The sequence below is a fragment of the Lepidochelys kempii genome, chromosome 6 (assembly GCF_965140285.1).
Source record: "Lepidochelys kempii isolate rLepKem1 chromosome 6, rLepKem1.hap1, whole genome shotgun sequence".
NCBI lineage: Eukaryota > Metazoa > Chordata > Testudines > Cheloniidae > Lepidochelys > Lepidochelys kempii.
In genome coordinates this window covers 122967037-122994168 of record NC_136385.1, presented here as the reverse complement: position 1 = coordinate 122994168, position 27132 = coordinate 122967037, and the positions used below count along the sequence as shown (strand labels likewise).

General features: G+C 45.2%; 1 protein-coding gene across 6 annotated transcripts in view; it reads right to left on the bottom strand.

The window, feature by feature from the left end:
• ARMH4 (armadillo like helical domain containing 4) overlaps window positions 1–21972 on the bottom strand; it is a 111789-nt gene extending 89817 nt beyond the window's left edge. Inside the window, exons 1-4 of one of the 6 annotated variants that reach the window (XM_073350002.2) lie at window positions 21789–21972; window positions 9524–10967; window positions 6170–6418; window positions 3962–4192 (exon numbers count right to left, since the gene is read on the bottom strand). In XM_073350002.2, coding sequence (XP_073206103.2) covers window positions 3962–4192; window positions 6170–6418; window positions 9524–10952 — 1909 coding nt within the window. In that variant the 5' untranslated portion in view covers window positions 10953–10967; window positions 21789–21972. The remainder of the gene's footprint in view (window positions 1–3961; window positions 4193–6169; window positions 6419–9523; window positions 10968–21788) is intronic. The other 5 variants (XM_073350000.2, XM_073349998.2, XM_073349999.2 and 2 more) reach the window with 5 other exon arrangements.
• Window positions 21973–27132: the final 5160 nt, after the last annotated feature.

Below are 27132 nucleotides of genomic sequence, written 5' to 3'. Positions count from 1 at the left end.
ACATTTCTCACGGTGTCAGAGCCACAAGGCACAGTGCATTGAGCAGGCATCCAGGACCACAGCATGTGAAATCTGAACTGTATGTGCGTTGCAAAGAGCCACATTCAGTTGCAGTGTTCCCTTTACTCTGGTACCTACCACGAATCTTACGTGGCAGGAAGCAACTTGCACTTGGGCCCTCAACCTGCCGGAACCTATAGTAGTGCCTGGCAGCACTAGGGACCAGCAGAAAGCCTCAAACCAGCAAGGAAGAGTGAGGAGTGGGGGTGGAGGCAACCAGAGCTCTGGAGGGAGCACGACCAGCACCCAAGTCCTGTTCTGCCTGCGAGGTCCTCCTGCTGGAACCTGCGGCAATTCCTCTGGGCATTTCCTCTGGGCACCATGGAAAACCTCAAGCCAGCAGGGAAGGGTAAGGAGCCAGGGTTGGGGGGGAGGCACAGGCCAGGGGCTCCATTTGGGGGAGATCGGGAAGCTGTACGTCCAGGGCGCAGGCGCTGGCTGCGGAGAGCTTGGTCCTGAGGGCTGGCGGTGCTAAAATGAGCCCCCAGCAGCCAGGCCCAGTAAGAAGCTGCAGAGGGGGATGAAGGGGAAGCCTGTGCTGCCCCCACTGCCCAGGGGGTGGGAGAGCAGGGCTGGCTGTGGGGCAGAGAAGGGAAGACCCTAAAGTCCCTTCCCCCAAGGAAGCATCGAGACAGCAGGGAGGGGAGCCTGGGAGGAGATGGAAGGGGTTTCCCTCAGGGGCTGAGGCTCCTTACAGGGGATGGGTGTAGGGGCTCATGCCGGGAGAGGCAGGGGCTCCTGCTATCCTGGGTTTCTAACTTGGTTGGGTTGTTAACTCAAACTCTTGAAAGCTAATAGGTCCTCAACCCACTGTGATATTTGCCTGTGTGTTCCATCTGGATGTGTATTACTGAAACGTCACTTTAAAACTACCTTATTCTTTTCAATCCAATACAGTGTAAAAAGACTTCCAAAAAAAGAAAGTTTCAGCTTGCCCAAGGACAAAAATGTAGTGGAGTTTGTAGCTCACTCGGCACAAAGAAAATTTAGAAAAAAACATTGTTCAGCTGTGTGCTCGATAGTGCACAGTCCCATACCGGACACTGGCGTTTTCTTTTCAGAGCAAGGAAACTAAACTGAAGCCATTAATTCACTGCTGGGGCTCTGATTTTGCACAAACATCAAGATATTCAACGTTATGCTTCCCATATTGGCTATAACTCAGTGAAGTTGCATATACAGGGACCCATTGAAATTAGGGACAAATAATTCCAACGGGTGCAAGTTCAGGCCCATACCATATAATGGATGAAATCCTACTCCCCTTATTAGCACGGCTAGTCCTAGTGACATCAGTGGGATTCCTGGTGTGAGCGAGCAAAGGATCTGAGGATCTGACCCACAGCAAAGCAAAACACTACCTATGCCTTACTTGCTGTGAGAATCGGGATGAAATCCTGCCCCCTTGGAAGTCAATGGACGTTTTACCACTGACTCTAAGGAAGCCAGGGATTACATCTCATAGGTGGAAATTTCCTGACTCCTATGCTTGTGAACTCACAGCCATACCACAGCTTTTGGCATTTCACAGAATTATTTAATGTGCCACTTAACCATTGCACTAGGCACCTGTACCACATTTACGAAAATACAAGCTGGTCCAATGTCTACAATTAAAAACCGACTGACTCTCCCTCCAGCCCAGCAGAGTCCTGAGAAAGGAGAGAATGGCACGCCGAAGGTCAACAAATTCATTCGTTGCCTTGAAAACAGGGCTGAGTTTTAAAACGGCCATTAACATCCCTGATACTGACACGCTGTGCTATGATTCATAGCACTTCAGCCTCTCCCCTCCATCGCCATCCATATGCAGTTTATTTTGAAACTGCCTGTTTTTTATATTAACGTGCTGCTTGTCTGTAGTTTGCTCTCCTCCGCTGGGCACGGGGCAAAGCCCAGCCTCTGCTTCTGTCGCTCAATTCTGCAAAGTGCTAAGCACCCTCCGCAACTCCCATTGACTTCAATGACACTGGAAGGCGTGCAGCCACTAACTAGCATACTCAGCATATTGCAGGATGGAGCCCCAGATGACCTTGCATGAGGCAGCCTACTGACTGGAGGATGGTTGGCGGGTCCTTGTCCTTTAAACTTTTTTTTTCTTGCAGAGAAAAGGGTGTATCCCTAGTTGGGATGAATGCATTTCAGGACCTTAGTATCTCATTCAGTTATAAGAACAGAGACAGGTCTCGGGGTGTTTAAAGGGAACAGGCGGGAGCCCAACAGAAAGGGTTTCTCTTACAGCAGAAAACAGGCTCATTTATCCCTGTGCAGACAGAGTGAAGGATCCAAGTGCAGTTAAACACCCTCCCACAGGACAAAAATTCCACAACTTCAAGAGACCCACAACTTTTAAAGAGTCTGGAAATGAGTCGTTCCAGATCCACTTTGAACCTTCCTCCCCTAACCACACCCTGCCTACTCTAAACCCACTCACTTTCCCCTAAATACTCCACCCCTTAACCATCCCCCAAACCCCTGTTCTTTTTCCTAAACTCCACTCCCCCGCCCACGCTACACTTTGTATTGCCAAAAGAACAGGCCAGATTCCCTTGGAGGTAAACAGGAGATGGGAGATGGGATGGTAGTAGGGAAAACAAAAACACGCTTGAAAGCTGGGGGTTGGGAAGAAGGCCAAGGGAAGGGATGGATCATGATAGCGTAGAACATGGGAAGAAAAAGGGCTGAAGGAGACAAAAGGAAGGAGATGTGGGAGACTGGAGTGAAGGAGAACAGCCTGGAGTGGGGAATGGTACATGCCTCCTAAATGGCGTCAGTCCTGTCTTTAAAGTAATGAGGGAAGTTCCTGGATCGAGAATGAAGGACAGGGAGGGAGGTTCCCGGAGAGGTCTGGGGACTTAATCAGAGCTGAAGGGACAATGACGGCACAGTCACAATGTTTCGTCCAGCAGAGCTTAGCACAGCAAGAGCAGAGATAGCAAAGGGGAGGGAAGATACAGGCCTGGGATTGCGGGAGGCAGTCCAAACAGTGGGAGAGGGGAGCCAAGGATGTGAGGGTAGAGGAAAGGCAGAGATCAAGGAATCAAAAAGGGAGGATGGAGAGCGGCAGAGGAGCGGGAGTGGCTGGTAGAACTGATGCCAAGGGGCGAGGGGGAGCAATTCTGGAGGCGATCATAAGGGGTGGGCTCAGAGGAAGGGCAGCAGTGCTTCATTTGTGCCAGGGCTGAGCCCCGGCATCTCTAGGCTCGGCAGTTCGTAGCCCCGGCACCTCTGGGCTTGCCGCACCAGTTATGAAAGTAAAAAAATTGCTTGAGCCCCTTTCATTACAAATTAAGCACTGAAGGGCAGCACTCGCTCTTCAAGATTTAACTAGTTTCTCATTGCACCAATATGGATCTTTTAAAATGCCGCCCTCTCCCCGAACTGCGAGGCACCCAGCGCTCAAGACGGTCTCTTTCTCCTTACGCTGTTCAGGAGCGTTAACAGCATCTCTTTGTGGAAGACACTGGGTTTCCATATTGGGGGGGGGGTGTCTCAAATTGCTTGAATATAGCTTTAAATACATTTTTATGGTCACTGTGTTGTTCACGCGAGACAGAGGCACCAAAGTGAGCCTTTGTACCATTGGTTATCATTACCAATAACGAGCGCTACTGGGATTTAGTGGAATGTTTCTCCACCTCAAGTTTTTCCAGCATACAGTTCTATCCAAATCAATAATTATGCTCAGAGGCATGATGCACAGTGTTAATTGTCCGTTGTGTCCCTGTGAAAGGGGGAAACATTTTCCTGTTTCTCCTTATTTGCACCTGTAAGAAATGTACATAGATCTGTCTCCCAGTCAAAATTACAAAAGTGAAGAAAAATCAAGTAGCACATCCTAACCCAGGTGCACCATCTCACACCAAACCAGCCTGCATGCTAGCCTTCAGAGCATGTGTACCTTCCGACTCCAACCGGTCCAATCCGTAGGTGACAGCTGTGCTAATCCGCCTCACAGATGGAACCACAGTTCTCCTTACAGAAGATGCCATCAAAGCTGGAGTTGCCAGGGTCGCAGTTCTGCTGGTCAGCTCCTCCACCTGCATTCTCACTCCAGCGAGGGTCTCTGAGGATTCGGGAAGAGCAGTGACTGCTTCCTCATCTGAGACAGTGACCAGGTCTGTTAAAACGACTGAAAATAGGAAGCATAAATACCCACCGAGATAATTGTTGCAGACCAACCCTGCAGCATGAGTACCAGTAATTATTAAAGAATTCATTCTTAAAGGGAGGCTTAACTTTAAAGAAAAAGGAATTATTAAATTCCGTTACCATTTATGCACAAAGCTCTCTGTACAATGGTGCAATGAATGAAACCAGTACTCCCCAAGGGACAGCTCTCTGAGTGTGGGAGATCTCCTGTAAGAAGCCTTCTGTTAGTTTTACTTTATGTTGCTTCTGGGGATGCCAGTCACTACACTGAGACAAGATCGGAGCACTTCAGAGGCACAAATAAAGTTATGAACCAGGAGACAGATCTAAATGTTTATTGCCCAGATAAAATATTAGGGATGATGAACTTATAATTAAACTCTAGCAGCAAATTAATTACAGTGGAACTCTTAGAAAGGAGTTATTTTTTTTTTAGAAAGGAGACATTTTTTTCCGACTGAACAATCTCACTCTGACCCAAACGCCAGTTTTCACACTCTGGAGCACCAAAGCAAAAGGAGACTCCCAGGCTAGATTTGCCATTGGTGGTGTTTCATTATAACTGGTTTCTATTGTATTTATGCCTTGGCTGGATTTTTAGTTAGTTAGTTTTGGAGTACTAGCTTGGTGTGAAGGGGAACCTAGACCGTGCTCTTTGCAAGGGTGACAGAGTTTCTGATGCAGTGGGTGTGCACTCCCTGGCTGATGTCAGGAGGAATTCTGGCGGAGGTAGCAAGACGTCCTCCTGCAGCTCTCTACCACCCCCAGGGCGTGCTTCTGGGGGAGCCAGAATCCAGCCCTAAAGGCTTTAGAAGGTCTATCAGGAAAGCAAGCAGATACAGTAAAGAAAATCCCATCAAATGCCTGCCAGAGATAAAGATCTTTCATTAATTCCCCACAACAAAAGGCTAGTAATTAGTCTCACATCCCTTTGGGCTCAGTCCCAAGGAAGGAGAGACTGTAACCATATTGTCCAAGGAAGAGCTCCCAGCTGCACTAGGGCAGGTGAGAGGCACATCCCTGCTCACTCTCCATCCTTCCCCACCCATTAGTGTGTGGGTGAGATTGTCAGGAGCAGAGTCCTTGCTCTTCCCACTGCATCCAGAGCCACTACTGACGCAGCACTTACACAGAAGACATGGGCAGTTCTTACGTCCCTCTGGGCCTCTGTGTGGCTGCATTAGAGGTAGGAATAATCTGACACATCTGACTCCCACGAACTCCAACTCAGCTGCCTTTGATCTCCTTGCCCGTAACGCTGCCAAGAGGCTTGCATCCCCTGACACATATCAGAGGGGTGATGGCTAGAGAAGCAAGGACACAAGCCACTTAGGGAGTGGAAGACAAAAGCCAATGCCTCTGAAATGAACTGGCAACCAGGGAGGAGCACAAGGATAGGGTGCTCCCTGAACTCTCACTCACCAAAGCCAGCAGCCACCTTCTGCTCTAGCTGAAGTTTCTGGTGTCATTCTGCCCTCTCCCAAATCACCGTATTTAAACCTAGCTGTGGCTAAAGCATATTATAGGATGGTTGATTCTTGCTTGTGAGGAGAAGAAAAATCAGTTAGGTTAGAGAACCAGGTTTTAGTCTAGGTATCTACCAAGGTTAAAACCTGGTTCTCTAATATGATTTCAAACAGGTTTTTTTCCCCAGTCACAGTGGCAAGACAACATAGTTTGGCCATAGCCAGGTTACACAAACATTGTGATTTTTGTAGGGGAGCCAGGACCCCAGAACAACAGTACCAATCCATGGAGAGGAGGAGAATACACATAGTATACAAATAGTCAAGCAGGGCAAGCTTGTTTTGCAATGAAAATAGTGAACTGATAATGTGCAGCAGGAGGCATCTGAATTAAAGTTGTTTCCGGCACAGGAACAACAAGACCAGTAAGATTTTATTTATCCTAAAGAAAAAAGTAAAGCGTGTAGAGAAATGAAAGCAGAAAACCCTACCTTCAGCATCTAGGGTTTTTGCAACAGACAAATGGGTGGCAGTAAAGGAGACAGTAGTGGTTGAGTGTTCTGACTTTTTCGACAGCTGGGCTACATTAGAAACAGTCGGTATCAGGGTTGCCCCCTTGCTTTCTTCCTCTGTCACGCTTGCATCACTTGTGGTCTCATGTCCAGCACTATACGCTGGTGTCATGACTGGCAAGGTGGCATCAGTTTCTTGACTGGCTGTCATCGTCTCTTGAGTAACACCTATGGCAATAACGTTTTTCAGCTTTGATTTTGAAAATTATCACCGATTTCTTGTATGTTAATTGTGGACCTCCCTATCCGAAAAAGTTTTAAGAAATTTAAAGCAAAAAGGAAGAGGTAAAGGAAATATTGAATGGGAGCAACTAATGGGGTTTTTTTCCCCCTATCCTATAAGGGTCCAATTCTGCCACCCTTACTCCACATGGAGCGCCCTTCAGATAAATGCATCTAATAACTAAATAAGGCCTTGAGCCTGCAATGAGCTCTGTGAGGCGCTCAGAGCAGGACTGGAACCTAAAGCACTCTTCAGTGTAAATGAGGTTGGCAGAATCAGACCCTAAGTGATTAGAAAAAAATCAATAATCAGCTTTCAAAAATGTATTAACCCCCCCCCCCCATTCTGGAAGAAGTACCTTAAAACAAAACATCACCACAGTTATTGTTTTTACACATTACTAACTCTATTATTTGAGATAATCCACAGAGCAGTAAACAAAAGGAACCAGTTTAGAGCAATAATTCACAGTGACTGTACAACATAATGAAGTCTACGATTTTGTCACGGAGGTCGCGGAACTCACAGAATCCTTGACTTCCAGAGACCTCCGTGACTTCAGCCCACAGTGGCTCAGACCTCCCCAGGGGCCCCGCTGTCAGCAGCGGCTGGGAATTGCGGGGCAGGCAGCGGGGACCCCGGAGCTCCAAGCTGTCAGGGGCTACCGCAGCTCCCGGCCACTGTGGGCAGTGGGGATACCCTGCAGCTCCCAGCCACTGCAGGTAGTGAGGCCACCAGGAGCTCTGAGCCGCTGCCACTGGGGGGTACCCTATAGCTCCCGGCTGCTGCAGGTGGCAAGGGCACCCTGGAGTTCTGAGTTGCAGCGGGGGGACCCCGTAGCTCCTGGCAACCACTGCTAGCTGGACCCCCCCACAGTTCCAAGCCGCCGTGGGCATGGGGGGCACCCCGCAGCTCCCAGCTGCTACAGGTAGCAGGGGTCCCTGGATCTCCTAGCCACGGGCGGCAGGGGACCCTGGACCTCTGAGCCCCCACAGGTGGTAGGGGCCTTCTGAGTTCAGAGCCAGGGCCCCTGCAGCTGGTGTGGGCGCTGTGGGGACTCCACAGCTCCCCATTTTGTCACACATATTTTTAGAAACAGTCATGGTCAGATCACAGGTTCCTGGGAATTTTTCTTTATTGCCCGTGACCTGTCGGTGACTTTTACTAAAAATATGCAAGACAAAATCTTAGCCTTAAATGTAATAGATTAACAAACTCCTATAAAAGCAGAATCAAAACACAAAAATTGTCTTTGTTTTGTTTTCCAGGCACAGAGGTGAGGTGTAGAGGTTTTTTTCACATCTTGAGGTAGGAAGGACTTAGCACAATGTGGTTCTACCCCATGGCTAGGGTTCCTTGGCACCACGGTAATACTAAGAAATAAAACAACAACAACAAATAATAGCAGCAGCATCCACTGTTCATGGCATGAAAAAGCACCGTTGCACTGTCTCATGGAAGGAATCTGTTTTCTCTCTCATTTTCAGTTTTGTATGGTTTAAAACACTCTTCCACATCAGTGGCACATTGCTTGTTCTGCCTAGTTCCTCTTGAATATAAATAATACAGCTGTGAGGAACTGCTATGCACAGAGCCAGGGAAGGCATAGACTACTTCTGTGCATACCTTGCCCATCCAGTTTACCCAATGTGACTCAATTCTAACCTATAACCAGAGCCTGGAGCTCTCTGCAAGCTCACATAAACTGCCTATGAATCTGAGCCAGATCACAGAATTCTGAGCTGTCTGCAAACTTCTTGAGCAGCAGCAATTGAAGAGGCTGAAGGTCAACAACTCTTCCATTCCCACATCATCTAAGACAACATCAGTGGCTCCAGGCCCTCCGTTAACCTGCTCTTGCTGTTCCAGTGGAATCATTGCACTGAGCCTTCAGATTCTACAAAGTCACAGGCTACAGCTAAAACTCACTACAGAAACAGATGTACCTGGCTTGAAGATGGTTCACTATGTTCACACCCCCAGCACTTGAGTTTAAGTTTACAGCCATCACACAATTTAAAGACAGGTACGACCCTGGAAGCCAACTGGAGTTGCACTTGCTTACACCAGGGCTGAATTTGGTCCATAGACTGATTGGCCCCAGTAGGAGCTCTGAAGTTCCTACCTTATGGAACAGTGAATGCAGGAATACGCACACACACACAAAAGGGACAGTGTCAACTTGAAATTTTTTACTAACAAACCCCCCCTCCCAAGTTTTTGATAATATATAAATGGTGTCCTGTGCACAGAAATTTTTAAAAGTCTCCTTAAAACAGTTTTTATATTTCTTTTTTCTTTCTCCTTCCCCAGTGATGGTTATATATAGAGAGCAAGTTCATCAGACACTCAGGCACAGCCTTAACCCCCATGTGTCTATCTGCTTCTGCCTTTTCAGCTTCAGCTTTGCTGCTTCTGTTACTGATAAACATTTTCTCCCCAGGGCATGAGGTAGAGCATACATATCAGCTCAGTGCATGAGAGTGATCTCGCTTCAGTGTGGGAGGCTTGAACTGATCATCAACAAAAGAGTGAAACTGGTTGAACATTAGGAAAAACTTCCTAACTGTCAGGGTGGTTCAGTACTGGAATAAATTGCCTAGGCAGGTTGTGGAATCTCTGTCATTGGAGATTTTTAAGAGCAGGTCAGACAAACATCTGTCAGGGATGGTTTAGATAATACTTAGCCCTGCCATGATTGCAGGGGATTGGACTAGATGACCTCCCTTTCAGTTCTACAATTCTATGATTATACACAAGGTGTTGTCAAAAACTCAAAATGCACAGAAAAAGTATATTTAGTCATTTCATTCATTTCTAGCAATCTTAGCTGTTACTCATAGCTATAGCAGGCACAAAAATGTATAACAGCAGCCCTTTAAACATTTATACTGCAGATGCAGGTTAGCCTCTAGCTATAAATCAAAGCCATCTTTGTTCGCTTTTGTTCTTCGATTTTAAGGAGACAAATGAGCACAAAGGTGCTCCTCCCAATACCCATGTTGGAAGGCAAGCGTAGGTTTTTATTTCGATGTGGGTAGGCAAGTTACCTTTTAATGAATTTCCCAGGGTAAGGAAGATATTCGATTTTGTGTCCGTCATAGTAACAGCCTCTGGCCATGACAAGGAGACACTTTTCCTATCATCCATTGTGACTGGTTCTGTATTTTCCTTTGTGTTTACAGCAGTCACTTCAGCTTCTGCCAAGGGACGTGTGAGATAAACAGAAGTTTGGCCAGTGGAAACTGTTGGCATCACCTCCCCCTGCATTGACACCTGTACTGGCCCAGAATACACGTTTTTTTCTAGTTTCATGGTTGTTGCATGTGTAAACGGCATGCCTCTTTTCACATCATCTTCATCATCCTCTCCTCCCGTTGCCCAAGGAGGTTCTGCTACCTCATTGTTCTGTTTTTTCTCCTCATGCTTTGAGCCTCTTACCTGATTTATAGTTCCTAATTTTGTATCATCCCAATCATCACTCAGTACAGAGACAGCTGGAGCACCTGTGACAGCACTAGCTGCCACTCCTAAGCTTCCTTGCCCGCTGTCCGTTTTTGTTTCCAAATGTAGGGAGGCATCAGTGGATACAAATGTCTGTTTCGCAGTGAGGACAGAGGTACGGGCATCTGTCAACTGCAAAGGGCTCCCTACATTTGGCCCCAGTGTTCCAGGCTCAGAATCAGCAGTTTGATGAGCCAAAAGTAAAGGGCTTGTGGGGTAGTCACTCACCACTTCTAAGTTTGGGCTTCGGGGATGCAGAGTGGGCAATTCTTTATTATTAAGCTGGGGTGTAGCTGAAAGGTCAGAACTACCATCTGCCTTCTTCCCTTCTTCTATAGCATCCATCCTAAAAAAGGGATTATCCAGGTCACTAATAAAACTATGTCCTGTCTCTGTGCTACCCCCTACTGTCGTTTTGAACACAGTACTACTGAGCACATCAGCTTCAATGTCCGGATTGAGAGTAGTCAATGCTGTAGTTAGCATGGCCTTTAATAGCCCATTTTCACTTGATTCTTTGCTTGGCCCAGTGGGACTGAACTCACTTTCATCTGCCACAACCATTGACACTGTAGGGGGATAAACATCGAGGCTCTTACTGCCTATGAAAAGATTATCACTAAGACTTGCGTGTTGTGTTTCTCCTTCAGCAGTGAAGATCTTGTTTAATGAAGTCCCAGATGGCTCTGACAACAATCCAGATGGCTCTTCTGAGACAGCAACACTGGTTGATTGCTCAGAAGGGCCTAAGTTATTCTCCAAGCTTTGCATTCTCATCCTCTTGTCTTCTAGCCCATTCCCTGCCAATGCAGCGTGTTGGACCTGTACTGTGTCTTTCTCCGGTTTCTGAAAGGTTAGACATTGCAGGCTGGTGGAGCTGAGCAGGATGCTGCATGTGACCATGCAAATGTGAAATCCTATTGATCTGCTCATATCGGAAGAAAGATGTGCACAGAAGTGTGCAGAGTTGATCATTTCAGAAAGTGAGTCCTAGGAAAAGAAAAATACAATATACGAATGAGTCACTTTTACATGCTTCAAATTAACATATTCAATTAAGATAAATGCAGGTAAGTGGGCCACCTTGACAATGGGACAGGTTAATAGTCTCTAAGGTAATTTGTGGTGAGGATGCCAGTCAGGAACTGACATGACTTTTTTTCCATCCCTGCTATAAACACGACCTATTTCACTCATTCCTGCTGCATTCTGGGTTTCATTTTATTCCTGCGTGCTCTAGTACCTAGAGACATATACTCCTGAGTTCTCAGCCAGTTTTGATACTGACACACTCAGCATACAATATATACCTATCTCACAGGGTGTAATGAAGGTTAACCAATTGGGCTCTGATCCAGCAAAGGACGCAAGTATGTGTGTAATATTAAGCATGTCAGTAACCCCACGTACTTCAGTGGAACTGTTCCCATGCTTAAAATTAGGCACATACTTACGTGCTTTGCTTGATCAGGCCTTAATGTATCACAACCACTTTGAAGATAGAAAATGCTATCTAGGTGCTAAGTATCACTGTTCTCCCAGAAACAGGATACAGTGGTGAAATATACTCTGGATATCTGGTTACAAAATTTCCTGCAGACTAGCAGGCCACATGTCTACGTATGTATACACATGCCCACCATGCTGTGTGACAGAAGAGTAATCCTAATCTGACCTACTGAAATATAGAAATGTTATATATACAATAGGCAGAGCAGATAGTGCTGCCTATTTTGAAGGTTGCCAGACACTTCCCTTTATCAGACCTGTATTCAGTCACTTATAACTTTGCCAAACTTTAACCATTTGGGCTGAAATTTGACATGCCAGGTGTCTGCCTCAAGATGAATTTTTTGGGAAAATTTCAGCCAAAATGGTTCTGCTATTTCTGAGAATGATGGAGAAATGCATTGTTTTCCCCATGTAAAAAACATCCTGTTGGCTTTTTCTTTGAGAAACTCTAGCACTCTGAGGCTTTGGAGCAGGGACGTGAAATAGAGCAGGAATTGGCCTCTGTGTCAGGTATGTGCCTTGTGCTGGCCCCGTAAAAATCCACCCTAATTTGGCCAAGCTATAAGCCTTTGAAAAAAAATTGCAATTCGTATAAGCTCAGTAGAGACTCCTTGTATTTTAGCTGCTAAAATCTTTAAAGACTCGGTCCTCACTGAGCAAGCTAGCCTCTCTCAGCTCCTATGGTTGACCAGACTGTACATGGTGGGACATCCCCACAGACAGAGTAAGCATGCTCCCTCCAACCCGGAGCTACAGGGGCAAAGCCAGGGACAGCTCTAGGTTTTTTGCCCCACCCAAGCAAAAAATTTGCTGCCCCAAGCTCCGAGACCGCAACTGCCCAAGCCAAAAAAAAAGAAAAAAGGGTGGCCGGAATGCCGCCCCTGGAATTGTGCCATTCCAAGCATGTGCTCACTTTGCTGGTGCCTAGAGCCGGTCCTGGGCAAAGCTGAACTTCCACTGTAAAGGGTGATCCAGGCAGGGTTGCTGGAACAATTTTTATAGTGGGGGTGCTGATGATGGAAACCATGTATTTTGCGTCTGTTAATACCACTTCAAGCCAGGGGGTGAGGCAGCAACCCCAACATCCTTTGTTCCTGCACCACTGGCCAGGATGGGGCCAGGGCCAAGCACTGGAACAGATAGCAGGGAACATCTCTCTCCTGAGTTCTCAATGAGCCTCTGCTGGCACCCAGGGAGCATAGAAGAGAAAGGTGCCGGATTCAAATGCAAAGGGGACAAGAGGCAGCCTCAGAGTGGGGAGAAGAGTAGATTGGAAAAAGGAAGGTGGTGATACTTGGACTGGAAGTGGGCAGGGAGAGAAAGTGGAACTGGCGGGGCAAGGAGCCTGCAAGTGGGAGATGGGTGGAGGGGAGGCTGTGAATGGATAAACAAGAAGGCTGGGGCCCTGTGGAAAAAATACTATATAGTCACGTAATTATCATAATGCGGGTTTCAGAGTAGCAGCCGTGTTAGCCTGTATTCGCAAAAAGAAAAGGAGTACTTGTGGCACCTTAGAGACTAACCAATTTATTTGAACATAAGCTTTCGTGAGCTACAGCTCCGATGAAGTGAGCTGTAGTTCACAAAAGCTCATGCTCAAATAAATTGGTTAGTCTCTAAGGTGCCACAAGTATTCCTTTTCTTTTTATCATAATGCATACACCCAAGGGGGCTGCATGAAGATTGCACAGACACCCCTAGCTCTTGCATTTCCTAACTTTTGAGTGATTGACTTTACAAACTTAATAATGTTCTTTTAACATAGTATTCTGTGGTTTTATATATTAAAAAATACAGACACACTTGTACATGTGTATATAAAATGGCTAGGCAGTTGGTGGCTGTGCTGAGATAGCTGATTATTATACTAGATTGGACTGTTATTTTATGTTCCCTCCTCTCTCTGTTGTTGCATCCATCTATTGTGTATCATCACATGCTAAGCTCCTAGGGGCAGGGACTGTATTTTTGTTTAGCATTTTTGTGTACAGTATAATAGAGCCCTGACTGGGGTTGATGGGTGCTACCACAAGGCAAATATATAATAACAGTACTCAGACTCCACCAAAGGGAAAAGTAAAAAAAAACAGTTAAAAACTAGTTAAGGATTCTTAAGTGCATAGACCACTAATACAACCATTAAAAAGCCAGGAAATTACTAGTTAAATTCTCAATCTATCTTTGCAATATACAACCATGATCATCTTCTTCACTTTACATCATCTACATCCACCACCACAAAACACACGCCTCTCCCTTCCTCCCACCCACACTCCTATAAGGATGTTTAAAACAATCAAGGAAAGTGAAGTGATTCTAAGGTCTAAAACATTCCTTGAAAGCCAGTGCTGACAACTATACAAGAGTAACCTTACAGGTCTTACGGTATTCTGAAGCATGCATTTTTAATTTTAGAAAGGATACCACAATCCCCAGTATTACCAACCCCCAACATCCAAAAATCATGAGATTGCCTTACAATTCATGAGGACTTTTTTAATAACAAATTTGGAGATCTTTTTTATTTGCCTTCTGGTTTTTGAGCCTCTATGGTGCACTCACATCACATTTTCAAGCTTTTCTTTGCACACATGAGGGCTAGAAACTTTTTTATTTTAATGAAACAACTTTGTTGAGGTTCTTACGTATTCACGTGACTCAGGAGCTAGTGCTTTAAGTGAAACACCAAATATCATGAGGCCTGTGATAAAAATCACAAGAATTGGCAATCCTGCTGAATCCTCACTTCTCTTTTCCTATCCTGCAACTTTCCTCACTGTCTGGACGGCAAAACACCTTTCCTGTTCAAAGCCTGAGGCTTGGGAATGTTCTAATCTAATCGCTAATCTAGCAATCTAATCCCTTAGTGTTTTCGAATGACTAAAAGATGCACAAAAGTATATTGTGTAAATTAAAAAAATCAATAATGCCTAATGGCAGGTGTCTGCCTTTCTGCATGAATACAGATTATTTTCACCTCATTCCCCCCAGGGCTTGCCAGCTAAGATTACTTGGAGATTGTGGAACAGTCCTTTCAAAAGATTTTTAAAAGGAAATTTGACTCAAAATGCAGTGTTTGTAAATAAACACATAAATAAGATACAGAAATATTTCTATGGACTATAAAAAAGTTCAATGGAAATAATTTTAGGGGGGAAAAAAAATCAAACAAACCTTCCCTTACAGTGCTTGAAACTCAATTTTTGTACCTTTGCATTAATGCAAGAGAACCCGGAGATGAAATTTACTAGAAACCAACTGCATAGGTATTTTCAGTGTGCTCCCTGCAAGAAATTCAGAAAGCGAATATACTACAATAGCAAAAAGCAAATTAGATTTGTAAATTGTTTTTCAAATTTAACCCTCTCAACCTATGTCTACACTATGAGCGAGGGATGCGATTCCCTGCTCATGGACACACACTCATGCTAGCTCTCATCAAGTTAGTGCGAGTATAAATAGCACCGGTAGCCATGGCGAAGGCACAGCTTGAGCTGTGCTGAGTACAAACCTGTGGAGAGTATGTACTGGCATAGCTCAGCTACGCCTCTCCTGCTGCTACCCGTGCTACCACAGCTATACTGCTATTTGTACTCGCGCTAGCTTGCACAAATATGTTTCTGCAAGCAGGAGAATCACACCCCTAGCTCGCCGTGTAGACATAGCCTAATGCACTCTTTGTAAAACAGGTAAGGGAAGGTGTGGGGGTGGGTTTAATATACATCTTTTAATCTGTGTCCCTCAAATTAATTATATTATTTTTACAGATACTTTTAAAAACTCTTAATTTATTTACTTAAGAACATAAGAACGGCCAGACTGGGTCAGACCAATTATCCATCTAGCCCAGTATCCTGTCTTCCGACAGTGGCCAAGGCCAGGTGCTTCGGAGGGAATGAACAGAACCCGCAATCATTGAGTGGATCCATCCCCTGTAGTCCACTCCCAGCAACTGGGAGTATTAAAGTGAAGTGGGGGTTTTTTCTGTTCCCCTTTTCCACCACCACCAGTAATAGCACGTAAGTGGTTGATATGCTGTGCTTGTTTAGTATTATCATAATTTGCATTACAGAAGTACATAGAGTTCCCAACTGAGATCAGAGGCTTGTTGTGCTAGATACTGTACATACGCAGGGAGAGACAGTGCCCCTCACCTGAAAAAGTTTACACTCTCAATAGACAAGGCAGACAAAGCGTAGGAGACAAGAAGCATTATCATCACCACTTTACAAATGGGAACAGACACACAGAGAGAGTTTGACGTGCCCACGTCACACATGAAGTCTGTGACAGCCAGGAATTTAACTTAGATCTCTCGACTTGAACAGGGCTCTGTTGCAGGTACAGCAGCACAGAGCTCATTGCGGGCTGGGGACCTAAGAATTTATTAATGATAGGAAGGACCCATTTCAAAGATGATAAAGCAAAGCTTAAGGCCTGACTTAGCTTTTAAAAAAAAAAAAAAGGCTAGATTGGATTTTGCATCTAAGAAGCATTACAAGTATCCCCGTGGCTATCCTCCTAAATAAAATAATGTAATGTATTAAATAAATTAACTGTGGAAAGCTTAAAGCAAAGCCAATTCAGGTTTTAACTAGTAATCAACTGCAAAGCAGTTCATTATTTGTGCTGCACTGAGCCATGGACATATTTGCACATATCTATTCTCTTTTCTGGCTGTTGTAGGGTCTATCTATCCTACAAACATGTTGAGTCAGGTGACCCATGTACAACTTGGTTAAAGTTTGCATTGTTGATTAGGACCTAACCACATCCCCATAACTGGACTAAAGTAAAGGCTTTTTGTTCACAGGGTAGAAGAATACACTACAAGAATTTTTCCAAGTCCCACAAACACTTTGAATGTCCTCAAGTCTTGCCAAAAATATCCCCTTTAGGCTGACACCTTCCAGGAGAAAGGAATTTGAGGGGGAATCAAAATCAGGCTGCTTGTGGAAAGCTAGTTACAGCCTTGACTATAGAGTCACTGCTGTCATTTCATCATACAGGAATCAGGGGATTAAAACAACAACTTCTCCAGGATTGCTGAGCAACACGGTTAGTCTGGAGGGAAAACCCAGCTCTTCTCTTTGAAGAGGCACTGGTGGACCATCATAACAGAGAAATCACTCTTGGAGGCAGTGGGGCAGTGTAAAATGAGAGGTTTATATCAGTTGGGCTGGAAGAAAAAGGGAAGGAAACAGGAGGGGGCTGATCATAGCAAGGGAAATGAGCTGACGGAGGGGTGTGCTCTAGTAATCTGGGAGTACAACTAGAAGCCAGGAACTCCAGAGTTCTGATCCTGAAACTGACTTCATCTCTAGCCTTGGGTGAGTCACTAAGCTGGAAAGTGTAAGCTATGTCAGGAGCTCTCATGTAAACAGACCACCAGCTGCGGCACTGTTTTAAGAACAGTGTTGATTAGGTTTGTTCTTAGATTAGAACAAGATTGATAGATTAGATTAGATTGAGCCAGGCTACAGCACCAGCCCTGTGGTGTTAAGGCAATTATCACAGCTGACTAAAATGGACATTTTCTCATAAGTGAATCTCAATATGTGAAGAGTCAATTTTTTTGTTTAAGAGTGATGACAGGTTCTGAGTTACCACTGTCAGGAAGTTCTTGTTTTATATTGAGATTCAGCTTTGAGAAAGTCCCATCCCTCAAATACAACAGTTACTTTCACACAGCAGGGCTGGGGAAGACAGGTGGGGAGTGAAGATCACAGATGACTTCCCCATTCAGGAAAGTCACCCACTGCATAGCCAAAGAGCTGGTGGATGTATACAACAAACAGCAAATAGCTGTCAGAGAATCACAGAAGCTAATGACAGAAAAGACCTATTAGGGGATCAAAGCTTATCCCCTGCTACTACATAATTGTTCCCTACAATAGATTTTATAGCACTTTGTCCAGTCCAATTTTAAATATCTCAGCTGATGGGGTTTCCACGGAAAACTATCCTCTCTGCTATTTTCTGGCCTTTGGTAAGTTCTGACCATATTTTCCAATTGCAAACATTCTGACAGGGGCTGAGCATCAAGCTTTTAGACACCTGAATAAATACAATTGCCCTGCTGGTCCATCTTCCACGTCTCAAGATTATGCTTGTGCTCTGAAGTTACTGAAGTGACTGCATGTGTCATGTAGAAAAAGCACAAGAGGATTAACAAGTTATCAGCTTCAGACAAATCACTGGATGACCTTTGTGGTATACAGCTCTCCACATCTCTGAGTGCAAGCTTGATTATACCAGCTTTGCCCAGTTGAATGATCCCATATGTGTTTAACAGGGTGATTCATCTGCTGATTGGTAAAAAGAATATGAGAAAAACTCTGGAACTCCTCAATATAAATATGAAAATATGTGCAAAACACACAGTAGAGTCATTGCCAGCAATCAAATTCCATAACACTGGAGTGCTAATGCACACTGCCCCCAAGGCTTTACCCACTATGATGGACACAAAAGCCAAGGGATTATACACATCAGTGGTCTGACATTACAGAATTCTAACTCTTGCCATATTTTTTATGGACAAATTCCTGTATTTCGCCTCATGCTAAATTATTGCCAATTCAGTGTTCCAACACAGCACACATCTGAACACTTTTCATTCCCGGTTAGTTCAGATAAACAAACCTCAACAAGCTAGAACTAGCTGGCCTGCTCTCACAGCTGACAGCTTCCAGCCAGATCCCAAGGAAATAAGACAGATTTGAAAAAAGGAGCCAATAACAACCATGCCCATCAGATTAAGCAAGAGGGTGGAAAAAGACTATCATTCTGCCGCTCATATGCAATCTACTGTTTCCCTATGGATAAGTTCACTATGGCATCAAACATGTATCTTTGAGAAGCCAAAATGTCTTTAGTTTTCCAAGAAACAAGCTACTTTATTTACCAGTTCTAGGGCAACAAAAATGATTAGGGGACTGGAACACATGACTTATGAGGAGAGGCTGAGGGAACTGGGATTGTTTAGTCTGCAGAAGAGAAGAATGAGGGGGGATTTGATAGCTGCTTTCAACTACCTGAAAGGGGGTTCCAAAGAGGATGGCTCTAGACTGTTCTCAGTGGTAGCAGATGACTGGACAAAGAGTAATGGTCTCAAGTTGCAGTGGGGGAGGTTTTGTCTGGATATTAGGAAAAACTTTTTCACTAGGAGGGTGGTGAAACACTGGAATGTTTTACCTAGGGAGGTGATGGAATCTCCTTCCTTATAAGTTTTTAAGGTCACGCTTGACAAAGCCCTGGCTGGGATGATTTACTTGGGGATTGGTCCTGCTTTGAGCAGGGGTTTGGACTAGATGACCTCCTGAGGTCCCTTCCAACCCTGATATTCTATGGTTCTATGATTCTATGCAGGCATCTGCCCTAAAAAGGATGAAAGACCAAGCAAAACAGAACCTCCATATCAGTCATCTATCTGCACTACAATGGTCCAGGCCAGAGACATCTCCACCCTCCCTTCTCATATTTCCTAGGGTCATTTGTGGTTTTTAAATGTATATTTTATTGCAGTTTTTGTCTTTTTAAAAGAAATGGAAAAATAAAAGGAAAACAGCACAGTATGTCTCATATGGTATCATTCTCAAACAGTAATATTATCTTGTTTTGTCAGTGACTACATATGATGTTTAGATATTTATCGATATAAATCCTTTGTTATCTCTGTATATCTATATACAGATAGATGGACAAATATGCAGGGCAACTTCCACACTTCTTCTTGAAGCTTCACTCTAACAGCTATGGGCTATGTGCTCTCTGCTTCAGGGATACTCTCTCTTTCTTCATTTCAGAGTCATCATTCTGATCACTCTGCTTTTCGGGGTCTCTCTAGGGGTGCTGGAACTAGGGGTGCTACTGCACCCCATGGCTTGAAGTAGTAATAACAAACACCAAATGTGTGGTTACCATAGTATCTATCAACAGCACCCCTGCTATAAAAATTGTTCCAGCAGCCCTGGGTCTCTCCACCACACACACCTCCCTATGCATGCAGGTCCTGGTTTACTCTCCTAACATGGTCTCTGTCAACTGATGAGCTCTCTCTTGCAGATGCCAGACCTGTCCTCTTTAAGCCAAGTTCCTTCATAGATTGGCTCTTAACATCTCTGTCCAAACTGTCACTGGTATCTAGGTGCTACATACGCAAATTAAAAAGCATACCACTTCATCTGATACCTGCAACCATGCAGGGCACCCCATGCTACTACTCATACAGAGGCCAGTCCCACCATTGCTTGACTGCGTGACTGATAATGAGCAGGATAACCTATGTTTGACCATGCTACTAAAAAGCTCAACATCTCCATTTGCTTTCTACACCTTTCATGTTGATGCTCACACCACACTACAATTGAACTGATGAGTCCTCCTCTGTGTTCATTTTCTTTTGAGTGATCAGAGGGGGGAGGAGAAGGTATGGGGAAAGCATGAGCAGAGACATGTTAAATTACAGCTGTGATAGAGGGTGGGCAGGCTGGCTGGAGACAGCTAGCAAAATATCAGTTGTTGTTTTGGACTTGCTACCACCTTGTTTCATGCCGAGGAAATCTATCAATCATAAAAACTTACCTGCCACATAAAACATAAATCTGCTTCCTTGGCATGTTTTTTTTTAATTGTTTTCCTTACTAATTAGCAGTAAAAACTGGAACCTTTTATCCAACTCAACCATCCTGGACCATTATAAATTCAGATAAAATTAGAATCTAGATCCAACCCACCTCTGGTTTTACAAAAACAAAGCCTATGTTTCTCGTCTCTGCAAATTACGGAAGCCGTTTGTGTTGAAACAAAGGGTTTCCTCCTCACAGTCTAGATTCTTATCTTACTTGACCCTGTGGTGGTCTTAGAGACCAATCTGCCTCGGGAAACAGTACCTGGTATCAGTGCATGGCAGAATAGGATTGTATATTATTAATAATACTTAGCACTTGTACAGTACTTTTGAAAATGTAAAATTCTATATAAGTACTAGCTCATTTTCAGAACTTGCTGTAAATTAGATGAATATTATACCTATTAAACTGTTAGGGAAACTGCAAAACACAAAGGTTACGTACCATCCCCAAGGACACACAGTGAGTCAGTCACAGAGCCAGAACTAATACTTTCGGTCCTTTTTAAAAATGCTTTTGCAGCAGTAATCTGTGCTCTTCATGGTTTTGTACCCAAACAGCCAAGTTTCAGAATCTACCCCATAATAATGCTTTGGTGACTCCACAGCTATTTCCAGAGCAAAAGACTGTGATGTCATAACCACAGGATTGTGATTTCACTCCTGCTAAAGGAGAAGCTGGGCTCTGCGGGGAAAGCATTTTTAGAAACACAAACACTCTGGCAACACAACAATGAGGGGAACAAAGGAAAAGACCAGCCATGTCCATTTCTTTTCCCAGCATTCTCTCTCCCCCAAATCTGCTGCTGTGCAAAATCCCCCCTGTAAAGGGAGCATAAAATGTAAGTGAGATGACAATGCAGGGTAATCCAACAGCTGTGGTAACGGTGAGTGACAGGCCGGGCATGCCGTGACAGCCGACAATCTGCACTGAGGACAGCAGCTCCAAGGTGGGCAAGAAGGATGCAAAAATAAAAACTATCCTGACAGTCTCCAAGTGCCAACTCCTTCCGCTGCCCTGCTAATCCCTGGCACTCGGCTCATTGCAAGCCATAGACATTCAGACAGCATCTATACACAACAACAGGCTAAGGAAGAAGCAGGGAGGTTACCCATTCCCCTCACCTAGCCAGGTCTCTGATTAGTGGCCATTCCGAACAATAGCCTTGTTTCCCTGGGCAGTGGCAGAGGGAGGGAAGGGGGCACCAGCCGCCAGCCTAGTGTAGCCACTCCAGAGCATCCTTGTCTACAAGTCAAAGGAACGGAGCTCTGCCTGAAGCCCATTCGATGGGCAGCTTCACGGCATGCCACGGGCTAGGGGATCAAAGAGGAGAAAGGGGCGACAGCAAAGCGCTGGCTGGTGCTGGGAACGTGCTGTGCCCGTGAGAAGTGGGGGGGGGAGGCGGAAGAGAGGACCCCCCCACCACACACACAGAGAGAGAGGCCAGAGGCAGCAGCATGCATGGAACACAAAGGAGGCTCCGCAGCGCTCCGCCGTCCCCGGGCACCACACGGCCGGCCAGGCCCGCCTCCTTGCACCGATCACGGCATCTATTCTCTAGGGAGCCGGTCAACCATCGCCCCGCGGGGCGGAGCTCCCAGCTCGCCCCCAGCCCCTGCGACGCCCAGCCCCGCCGCAGCGGGCTGCCCCCCTGCCCGCCTCTCACCGGCGCCCCGCGTGTCCCTTCCGCCGGGCCGCACCGCCAAGGCACCCTGGACGCGCCCCGCGCCGGCGCTCACCATCCCGCCGCCGGCGGCTCGCCTGGCCAGTGGGGCTGGGCTGGGAGGAGGAACGGGGCTGGGGGAGCCCGGCGCTATTTCTTATTCATGAGGCGTCCGTCCCCGCTCCAGCATTGGGCAGGAGGCGGAGGCCGGGCACGCCCCTGCTCGGCGGTGCCCCCAGGAGCCGCCTGCTGGCGGCCTCCGCTTCCCTCCCCCCGGGCGGCTGCAGCCCGCGCCGGTGCCTTGTCCCCGGCTCCCGCTGCAGGCTGCGCGGAGGGCGCAGCGTGGCCATGGCCTGGCTGAGCGGCCACGGAGGGGAAGCAGCGGGCGGCCGCCCCGGGGCGAGCGGCAGCACCAGCCGCCGGGGGAGGGGGCGACGACACCCCGCGGAGCCGGGTCACAACACGTGCGAACTCCCCGGCGGTTCCCGGGCTGAGCGTGGTGGGGAGTCGCTTCGGGGACGGGTTAGGGGGCAGGCTGCCCAGGGAGCGCCTGGGCCCTGCTGGACGGGGGTGCAGTTGTCACGTCGCCTGCACGGAGGGGTTGCTGGTGTAAGAGCGGGTGCGGGGACAGGTCAGTGAGATCTCCTCCCCTGGCACGCTGGACAGCTGCTGGCAAAGTCTGAAGAAGGGAGCTTTTGGGAACCAGATGCGTGGATTGCCTCCTTGCACCCCAATCCTCTTATCCTTGGCGTGGTGCAGGCGCTTGGGGGTCACTGGCCGAGCCCTGTGCATTGGATAAAGAGGAAGTCTATTATTTTTTGTCAAGGTCCAAATTTCTTGGTCAAGGTATAGTGCAGGTTCAGACGCCAGAGAAAATAACAATGATAATAATAAGTAAATAAAAAGATTTCAGGGTCTGTTCAAAAGTGTCTGGCTGTCTAGATTTGGCCTACTGTCTGCCTATTGAGGACTCCTGAAGTAGGTTCCAGAATAGGAAGAGGAGCTTTCATGTCACAAGAGGGGAGCTGTGGGGAGGGAGCGGGGACTGTTAACCCCAGCCAGGGAAAGGAGGGGAAGTTGTGCTTCCTGCCAGTTTTCTCCCAGCCCTTATGTTAACCCCTGCTTCTACCTTTGTGACATCAATGGGCTTTAGATCAGAACGTTGCTAAAAAAATACCTTAAGTATATAATTCACTGACAGTCTGTTTCTCTCAGTCACAGTGTCCTGTTTCTTTAAACTTTCATTGGCACTCAAGTCATTGGTAAAAGGAAAAGTATTTTTGAATGTACTGCAGGCAAGTTAATGTCACATAATAGTTTTGTGCCCTCAGCAATTGGCAATGGCGGTCAAAGTGATGGTGGTGGTTTGAGGCAGCAGCCAAAGAACTATCCTGAGGGGCTAAGGAAACACTTTTCATAAAGAGAACTACTCTTGTGTGCAAGCCTTGGAATATGATAGCTTTTGTTAGAATGAAACAGTGCAGTGAAATTGTGGGCAATGCAAATGAAAAGTAGTTTGCGTTACAGTGTAAATATTCTGGGCCCAAACCACAAAAAGTGAATCCAACATGAAATTGGTCTTGCCCAGAAGTAAACTACAATTTCAAAAATCTGTTCTCTTTAATATAGCAATGCTAGTCGTCATCTGTGCAGACACTACATTTTGAATTACTCCCATACATATTTCAATGGTAAACATCCGATTAGTCCTTTCCTGGTCATAAAATAGTCATCCCTCTGAGCCCACACATGGTATGTTTTCCAGTTTTGTCATATTCTTGTTTTTACACCTTCTTAATCCCAGTATACAAGACAACTGAGTCACTTCACCATTTTCCTCACAAAAATGTTCATGTGCTTAGCCAGGACCAGTTTTAAGCAGGACAGCTGATTGCTTGATGCCCCTTTGTAACTCCCAGAACTCTTGGAATGATTTTCCAACCCACTCCCGTTTCAGGGACTAGAGGAGAAAATACCCAAGGCCCAGTTCTCATTTCTAGCCACAGAGCTAGAGGAAGAAGCCCAGTAGAACTTCCACTATTTGGGATTCCCCAAGTGGTAAGACTGTCCTACCTCATATTATATGAAACTAGCTCTGCTTCATTTGGATATCCCCAAAGGAACCTGTGCTCTGCTCAGAACCCTCCTAAGAGGTTGTCTTTCTTGATGTAAAAATGCAAAGAGAGACCAGGATCAAAACATTAATTTACCCTAATTTATAGTCATACAATCACATGACAAAAGACCAAGTCTTGGCCTTGTAGCCTATTGGTGCACTTTGCCCAGCCATGGGACTTCTGTTCAGTCTTGGAGTCACATACATTCAGCCATTGGGCACTGGGAGTGGTGAATAGACAGGCTATATTAGCCCAGTGAGATACTTTGAGAGGCTCAGTAGCCAATAATAGCAAATTTGTCAGGCTTTCATAGGGGTCCCAACCAGTCTTCCTTGGCATAGCGAGGATGATGACTCAGATTTGAGGCTCAGAGATGGGATGTGAAATACCCTACCAAAAGGTTTGCATTTTTTTTTTAAAGGTAGGTGGGAGCCCTGGGTGCTCAGCAGCTCCAAAAGTTGTGCCACTTTTATTTACATCTGTGGATTGAGGTATGTGACTTTTTAGGTACCCAGTTTTGAAATATTTGGGATAAGTTTTCAAGCTCTCTATGTGGGTTCAATGGTACCACTCCATTTAACATTAATAAGAGTCATACAGCTAAACCCCAAGACACCCCTAAGATGGTCAATTAAGATTAACTTGCTTTGGCATGATGTGTCATTTTCCTTTTAACATTGTATTATTAGTCTTTTGAAGCTTGGTATGTAGGACAGGGGTAAAATATCCAAATGCTACAGGAAATTGACAGATAGTTCATATTCAGCTGAGTTTGGTTTGCTTTTTTTCAGCATTTTATTCCTGGAAAAGTATAAATGTGTAATGTGTTTTGGCATTCACTGTATTGATTTTATGCCTTTTAATAGACATATGAAAGGGAACTAGTATCTTACAGAGCTTGGAGCGAGGACCTGGGAGTCAAGACTCCTGGGCTCTGTTCCCGGCTCTGCAATTGACATGTGTGACCTTGGGCAAGCCAGTTAAAGTGTAGTTCTGTTCTGGAAAGTGACTATGTAAAAATGGCACCTTCTTACTCAGCAGATCTGTTCTGAGTGTGTATTCCAAGTCATAGCTGCTGACTTTAGTGACAAAAATAGGTTTTTACTGCTTTCTTACTCCTTCGAGCATTGCAGAGCCAACTGAACTGAGACGGTGTGAGCTGGATTCTATTTCTTCTTGTGGGACTAATTATTAAATTGCAGTCACCAGTGGAGTTGCACAGGCATAATGTAGCTTGGACACCCTTTTAATTATTGTTAGGGATGACGAAAGAAAGAATCCAAATAGATTCTCCTGACTGAGCTTGATATCAGGTTGAGTTTACAGGGCTGGCATTTAGACGAAACCCCCACATCTATTTACTTGTAAAATGAGCACATTTGAAATAGACTATGAACTCCATGATACACTTTTCAATGTGGACCCACACTTTAAACGCTCTCTTCCCATCTGTAAAATGGGGACAATAGAGAACCAATTTAAACTCCATGGTATTTAATAGCAATGACAGCTATTTAATGAGAAGAATAATTCCACTTAATGGAGATGCTTCCAGGTGATTTATTGCAAAGCAAAAATCCAAACTGAGTTGTGCTGAGATTTCTGTGCTGAATATCCCCAGTAACTAATCTGTCAGTCATTCAACACAGAAATAAACGTTAACTATTTACATGTTGCCTTTACCCTCTGTGAGTTCTTGTTGGTATTTCCTTACTTACTTAAGATATCTGAGCTTATTACATCACAGATACCAGACGCCTCGTTGAACATATTATATGAGGTGTCAGATAATGGTGAATTTTTATTCAATAGAGCATTTTATTTCATTTTAACTATTTTCAGAATTTTCTTTAAGTGACCTATTCTCTTTATTGGAACAGCTTTTTAATATGTGCATAGGCTGACAAGTGGAGTGTTGTTCCACTTTAAATAATTCTACTATATTATTGTGCTTATTTCATACACTAAAACTCATGTCATAAATATAAAGGGAAGGGTAAACCCCTTTGAAATCCCTCCTGGCCAGGGGAAAGCTCCTCTCACCTGTAAAGGGTTAAGAAGCTAAAGGTAACCTCGCTGGCACCTGACCAAAATGACCAATGAGGAGACAAGATACTTTCAAAAGCTGGGAGGAGGGAGAGAAACAAAGGGTCTGTGTCTGTCTGTATGCTGGTTTCTGCCAGGGATAGACCAGGAATGGAGCCTTAGAACTTTTAGTAAGTAATCTAGCTAGGTATGTGTTAGATTATGATTTCTTTAAATGGCTGAGAAAAGAATTGTGCTGAATAGAATAACTATTTCTGTCTGTGTATCTTTTTTGTAACTTAAGGTTTTGCCTAGAGGGGTTCTCTATGTTTTTGAATCTAATTACCCTGTAAGATATCTACCATCCTGATTTTACAGGGGGGATTTCTTTATTTCTATTTACTTCTATTTTTTTATTAAAAGTCTTCTTGTAAAAAACTGAATGCTTTTTCATTGTTCTCAGATCCAAGGGTTTGGGTCTGTGGTCACCTATGCAAATTGGTGAGGCTTTTTATCCAACATTCCCCAGGAAAGGGGGGGTGCAAGTGTTGGGAGGATTGTTCATTGTTCTTAAGATCCAAGGGTCTGGGTCTGTAGTCACCTAGGCAAATTGGTGAGGCTTTTTACCAAACCTTGTCCAGGAAGTGGGGTGCAAGGTTTTGGGAAGTATTTTGGGGGGAAGGACGTGTCCAAACAGCTCTTCCCCAGTAACCAGTATTAGTTTGGTGGTGGTAGCGGCCAGTCCAAGGACAACGGGGGGAATATTTTGTACCTTGGGGAAGTTTTGACCTAAGCTGGTAAAGATAAGCTTAGGAGGTTTTTTTTTTCATGCAGGTCCCCACATCTGTACCCTAGAGCTCAGAGTGGGGGAGGAACCTTGACAACTCACCATTAGCTACCACTGTAGGAAGCTATAGGTAAAGGCCCAGGTACTCTGCAGCAAGCCGACCCTACATTCTGCAGTACCTTCAGATAGATTAAAAAACTGACATTTCCAATTAATTAACTATGAAAACGAATAACGGTCTGTATAGTGGCCCCATTTTTTAATTGAATTCAGTTTATTTGAGGATCTTTCCTCACTGTCAGTTTTTACTAACTTGCAGATTTTGGTCTTGATAAGACAGAAGAACAGGAATGTGACACCTTATCTTTTACACTTCTTTCCCCCCAGCTTGACTATCTAAGGGTAGACAAATTTTCTA